General features: G+C 36.5%; 1 protein-coding gene across 2 annotated transcripts in view; it reads right to left on the bottom strand.

The window, feature by feature from the left end:
- Nucleotides 1–4,140, bottom strand: part of LOC107702253 (TNF receptor-associated factor 5-like) — a 10,786-nt gene extending 6,646 nt beyond the window's left edge. Inside the window, exons 1-7 of one of the 2 annotated variants that reach the window (XM_016504510.1) lie at nt 4,107–4,140; nt 2,096–2,316; nt 1,933–1,990; nt 1,749–1,850; nt 1,489–1,653; nt 1,329–1,406; nt 327–401 (exon numbers count right to left, since the gene is read on the bottom strand). In XM_016504510.1, coding sequence (XP_016359996.1) covers nt 327–401; nt 1,329–1,406; nt 1,489–1,653; nt 1,749–1,850; nt 1,933–1,990; nt 2,096–2,307 — 690 coding nt within the window. In that variant the 5' untranslated portion in view covers nt 2,308–2,316; nt 4,107–4,140. The remainder of the gene's footprint in view (nt 1–326; nt 402–1,328; nt 1,407–1,488; nt 1,654–1,748; nt 1,851–1,932; nt 1,991–2,095; nt 2,317–4,106) is intronic. The other variant, XM_016504511.1, reaches the window with a different exon arrangement.
- Between the last annotated feature and the right edge of the window lie 2,564 nt (nt 4,141–6,704).

The raw sequence follows: 6,704 nt of genomic DNA, 5'->3' as shown, positions 1-6,704 counted from the left end.
TTTCTGCGATGCGGAAAACACAGACTGGTTCGTAGAATCCAGTCATAAAAACGGAAGTCCTATAGCCTAACGCAGACGGAATATGCCATATTTTGGACGAATAAATCAAAAGTAGGTCAGTACACTTGAATCAAAACGTGATATGGACTAGTGTCTGAGAATATTAAGCAGCAAAAAGACAATATATGAATCCTGCCCGTTCTGCGTGTCTGGAAATCAGGCGCGGACTGGTCATCGGAAGAACTAGGGTAACTTGTAATCTGTAACCTATTACATTTCAAAAGTAACCTTCCCAACACTGGTGTTAGATTATAACGTTTCCTTACTCTGAATGTGCAGCCGTAGTTTTTATAGATGCAGTCAGTCTCCACTTCGAGACACTCGTCAGCATGAGCTTGCAGCTGCAACGAGGATCAACAAGCAAATTAAAATACCTGACTATTCATGGAGCCCCTAAGCGGGCATGTTGATGGAAAAATATGAGATGGGAGAGAAAATTACATTTTAATGCTCGCAAAATGTTTACCTGAACATTTCATTAGCTCACAAATCATTTGCGTTGTTTCCAAACTTTGAAAGTGATGGAGATAATATGAATATGAGGTGGGAGGAAAAATGGTATTTTAGTTCTTCTGCAAGCAAAATGCAACATTTTTTGGAGGAATGCAATAGTTTTAGCAAGAAAACACTTTAAAACACAATTTTTCAATGACCACTTAAGGGCTCCCATAGCTTTAAAATGGGTGAAAAAAATATATAATTCAATTCTTCTGTGCTTGCCTGCAAAACTTTGCATTCTCTCGCAAAACTACTGTTTCCCAAAAAACTTTGTGTTTACTTGAAAGAATAAAAATCAATTTAAATGTCTCCTGTGTTCTCTCTGAAAACTTTTGCGTTTCCCAGAGAAATTTTGTGTTTGCTCGCAACAGTTTTGTTATGGAAAAACTATATTTAGCATGTGCAAGTGAACACAACGTTTCTGTGGGGAATGCAAAGTACTGTATCTTAAGGAAACCAAACACAATACTTCTGCGAGGGAGCATAAATGTTTTGCAAAAGAATGCAACGTTTCTTATCAGAACACAACACTGATTCTGAGTAAATGTGACACCAGAGACTTATATTACATATTGTAAAAAGGGGCATAATATGTCTCCTTTAAAGTAGAATTTCCCGTCTCATAATTCTTCCATCTTCGTGTCTCCTTAGGTGCTCCATATTAATCTAGAGAAAGCAATTTGCTGCAAGGCAGGACAATGTGCACTAGATGCATATTCATTAGAATACAGCTTTCTAAAAGCAGAGTAAAGTATCTGACTGTGCCACACCTTGTGTCTTTTGATCATCTGAAGACACTTGTTGGGACACGGGATTTCCATGTCCAGGCATGAAGTCTTCTGATGGACCTGTCATAGTTCAGAGGCAAGATTAGAAACAAGCACACCTCAGATGACTGCATGCAGTATTGAGAGAGGGAAGCGTTCTGACCAGCAGCTGAGACGCGGGGAACGACTGTCTGCAGTGATGGCAGGACTCCTGTCGGAAGGAGCAGATGTTCCTCTGATGGTCCAATAGGTTTTTACGTAACACAGTGTCATTGCACCCTACATTTGAACATCCAATTCGCTCATACTGGCATGCTTTTAGATGATCCTGAGAAAGAGAGGTATGGTATTGTTACTCTCAGCTCCGGATGATGGACACAGACATGCAATTTCCAGCATATTAGGTCACGTTTTGGCTTTTACCTGAAGGTCGCATAGGGTAACCCTCTGTGTGCAGTCTGGGGCGTTGGTGCAATAGATCTCCAAGTTTAGCAGTTCCCGTTTACAGCAGTTGTCTTGAAAAATCTGCAAGCATTGGAATTGCTATTCAGTGAAATATAATGCATATATGAAATATAATATGCATTTAAAATGTTAATATTCTCACCTCTTCTGGTTTTATAGGAATGTTGTCTAAGGGACATTTCGAACTTCCCCCATTTTCACTGAAAAGAGGAAGGGTTACACAGTGCCAAATCATTTTAGATGCATGTTATGCACTGTTTATCTCTGCTGATATGCAACAACTTCGGCGAATGAGTTTTTCTTACAGGTAAGCCCTCACGCACCGAGCGCAGAAGATGTGCCCGCAGCCCGTCTGGTGAGGGTTCAGGACGATCACACCGCAGGACGGGCAAACAAACTGCTGCTCTAAGCGCAACACGAAGTGCAGCGTGCGATTGGTCAGAATGGCTTCCAGCTCCCATGACCTCATGAGCTCAGAGTCCTGCCGGGACACGCACTCGTTCTCCTCTGCGGCCATGGAAACCTGCTGAAATCACAGTGACACAGCGACAGATATGTAAACTGCATTGACAAATGCAATTCTGTTTCATGCTCCTCTTTTGTTTTTAGCATCATTGAAGTTGATCTACTTATCCAAATCCTCTAATAACACCTGGAACAAATACTACAAATAAGCAATAACAGGCTACATTAAGCATTTATATAATTCTTGTTGTGCTGTGCTCCAAGTTCAACATATGTGACCCTGGAGCACAAAAGCAGTCTTAAGTCGCTGGGGTATATTTGTAGCAATAGCCAACAATACATTGTATGGGTCAAAATTATCCATTTTTCTTTTATGCCAAAAATCATTAGGATATTAAGTAAAGATCATGTACCATGAAGATATTTTGTACATTTCCTACAGTAAATATATCAAAACTTAATTTTTGATTAGTAATATGCATTGCTAAGAACTTCATTTGGACAACTTTAAAGACGATTTTCTCAATATTTAGATTTTTTTTGCACCCTCAGATTCCAGATTTTCAAATAGTTGTATTTCAGCCAAATATGGTCCTATCCTAACAAACCATACATCAATGGAAAGCTTATTTATACCGCTTTTAGATTATGTATACATCTCAATTTTGGTTTTGTGGTCCTGGGTTACATATTTTAATGCACATTTACTTGCATTCACAATTTCAAATATTGTATTAAGTTATAATACAAATAACTGGGTATCAGAAAGTTAATAAAATACACAAACACACACGTTTTCAGTTTTATTCAAAAACTATGCTTATAGTAATATTTAATATAATATTAAATTAATATTATATTATAATAATTGTTGATTTAAAAGTTCAAATTAAATTAAGATGGAGTGAATTTTGAATAGTTTGGATGGCAGCTTTTATAAAACGTCTGAAATGAATTGAAAAAAAAAGTAATTCCAAGTGTTTCTTCATTGTTTCCTTATTCAAAATGTTTCAAACCAAACATGTTTTCTCAGGAAAATTGTTTTAATTGGTAATCAATTTAGCATCTCCTTCCTTGTTCTCAAAAGCTCCATCCTGTGTCTTTTATAACATCACATGAACTAAAGCCAGTTCCTTTTCCTATTGAGCTCATACAGCAGTCATTTTTTGATGATTCGCATAATCTTACATTTTCTTTTATCATTTTTATGTGCGGTTTTGTCATTATCAACCATTCCACCCTGTCTGATAAAATTACAAACAAAAAAGAAGTAAAAGTGAAAAAATGAAAAAAATGTTCAGTTAATAAATGCACTATGCTATCTAAAATGAATTCATTTCAATAACCTGTATGTTAACTTGGAACATAGCTATGAGGGGTTACAAGGCTGACAGATACAGTTCAATTTGACTTTCAGTTTTGTAAAACTACAAAGCCATACAAGGTGTAGAAATGTGGGTAACTATCACATTTTTAACATCTTCCCTACCCATATACACAGCAAAATAGAATAAAGTGCTAATAAAGGAGACTTCAATTTATCACCGCATAGTTAAAAAACGATTATGACCAAATTATAGTAACAGAATCGACGCATTAAGCTACTTTTGTTACTGATGCACTGCGGGCTGTTCCTGTGAGAGAGATTGCAAGCTTATGGGGAATCCCCAGTGCAACAACATGGCACTGTGAATCTAAACTCAACTCAAGCAGTTTACTATTACACCCCTTTATAAACACAGCCAGCAGCTCACCTAACCATCTAGTCCACATTTAAAACATTTACTTTCGCTTTACACTATCAGCTATATAAATCGCAGTATTTATTTCAAAATGCACGGGTTTACTTACCTGAGGGCTGATGGTGTTAATAGCTCATTTCGAGTAATGTGAGGTTCAGTGGATGCGAGTTAATCCTGATATATATATTTGACAGCGACGCGTCTCGGAATGACCAATCCTACTACGGCGAAGGCCTTGACTCATGAATATTAATGATGGACCGTCACAGAAAAGTTGCAACGCAACGAGCTAATGAATATTCATAAAGGAAGCCTTGGCTACAGTAGGTTTAGTAATTTCTTGAACGGAAAGTGCACTGCAGGAAGTTTCTGTAAACGAGTAAGAGAAACTACATTAAATATTCCATAAATAGCTGAGATACACTTGAATGCATCTTGCAACTAAAATAGGAACAAACACTCCAGTATGTAGAAATGCTAAATTAAATGAAAATGAAATTAGAGTCTGTGTTCAAACGTGTTTTAATGTTTCCATATGACACTTCACATATGAACATGCTTTAGGCACAAATTTAGAGAAGAGACTTTTCATTATTTTACATATAATGCCACCACACTCTGAGCTGCCTACAACCCGTTCTTTAAAAAAATGCAAGTAATTTGCATAAAAAAATAACTTAATATCGTCAAAAATGGTTGTGTATTGTTTGAGACATTAAGCACTTTTCAATACGCAGCCAATCTGCATACAGTAGAAACAGCACTTTTTCTGCTGAAATAAGCATTAAAATGATTTTGTAAGTGCAAGGAGCACACACACATAAAACTCTAGTTAAGACTTCAAAGGAACTAGCAAGAAAATGAGATAAATCATGGTTAAGTTTGTACACAAGTGAAACGTGTTTACACAGTGACTGTCTGCATGCACAGGAATATTCCAGCATTAATCAAATATATGATCGGTCATATTCTGGTTATGTAATTGTCGAGCAGACTACCATAACCAGATTAACATCTCAGTTTCTAAAGATACGAATGAGACAGTGTAGGTCTTGCAAAGACCTTAAAAACACCGTAACTGAATATCTGCACACCCAAACAAAAGTAATTCTGGATTATAAAGCTGTGAGAAGTCAATCTACTCATGAAAATACATTTTAAAAAAATTTGGAGCAAAACTACTTTAATTAAATTAATGTTCTACAAAGAAGAAATGTCATCTAGTGATATAAATTTACATTCTTGAGTAATATTAATAAGATCAATGATAAATTAGTTGCTTAAATTACTAAAACAAAGGGCAAGGCATTCACCATTATTTCCAGAAGAGAATAAAGGGGAAAGAATGTACATTAGTCTATTCCGATAATGCTCATTTCATGTAAACAGTAATATTCAGAGCTGTGGATTATGTAAACATCTTTCAGAATAAAGGTTTAACCAGAATATAGACCTAAATTGGAAAACGAGGTGCATGTAAGCATGATCTGATTAACTGAAGAAGGGTAACGCTACATGCATATTCTGATTAAACAGCACACCTAATGAAACAGCTCAGGTCAACAGCTTAATGTCTGGTTGGAAAGTGTTTACACTTTTCTGCAAGTCAAACAGGTTTAGAAACAAACCCGATTAAATTCTAATTAACAGATGAGGTTGAAAATAAGTGTTTTATACTCAAAAGGGACTGAAGTTGTTTTTGGCATCCATGACCCCCCCCAAAAAAAGGGTATGACAGTAGGAATTTTCTACGATTTTCATTAGCAATTAAGTATGAGATTATATTTTCTTGTTAAGAGCACTTTGATGGCAAGAGAATTTGGACAGGTGATTTTCTGTCAGTCTGTAGCACCAAATATTAAAATATGAAACACATAAAACGACACAACACAGTAATCAACCACAGACACAGATGAACAACAAAATAACAAGCAAAACCCTTTTAAAGAGGTCTGCCATTACATCATAGATACTAAGGAACAACAAGAAAAAGTGCTGAGATAGAACACAATATTTTAAAGACTTAAAGCGATAGTTCACCCGAGAATGAAAATTACCCGGTGATGTAATCACCCTTAGGGCATCCTAGACGAATACAATAAGAGTTATATAAAAAAATGTCCTGCTTCTTCCAAGTTTTATAATGGCAGTGAATGGGTGTCGAGATTTTGAAGCCCAATAAAGTGCATCCATCCATCATAAAAAGAGCTTCACGCGGCTCCGTCAGGTTAGTAAAGGTCTTCTGAAGCGAATAGATGCATTTGTGTAAGACAAAAATATTTAAAACTTTATAAACCGTAACCTTAACTGTCGTACGCACGTTCACGAGAGAGAAATGACGAACGCGGAAGCGCAGAGGAGACAGCAAAACAAAACACCAGTCACGAATTACAAGCACAAAACCAGGTTTTGTAAAGAAAAATGTCAAGAGGATTTCGATATAAACCCAAGAGGAGACTGGGTTTTCCTTTGCTGTAAACAAAACTTGGTTGTTTTTTTCTTACACAAATGCATCGATTTGCTTCAGAAGACCTTTATTAACCTGACGGAGCCGCGTGAAGCTCTTTTTATGATGGATGAACGCACTTTATTGGGCTTCAAAATCTCGACAGCCATTCACTGCCATTATAAAACCTGGAAGAGCCAGGACATTCTTTAAATATAACTCTGATTGTACTCATCTGAAAGAAGATGTCATATACACCTA

Source organism: Sinocyclocheilus anshuiensis, unplaced genomic scaffold (assembly GCF_001515605.1).
Source record: "Sinocyclocheilus anshuiensis isolate Anshui unplaced genomic scaffold, SAMN03320099.WGS_v1.1 scaffold666, whole genome shotgun sequence".
NCBI classification, from domain to species: domain Eukaryota; kingdom Metazoa; phylum Chordata; class Actinopteri; order Cypriniformes; family Cyprinidae; genus Sinocyclocheilus; species Sinocyclocheilus anshuiensis.
The sequence above is the reverse complement of the archived record's forward strand: the minus strand, read 5'-3'. Positions and strand labels throughout refer to the sequence as shown.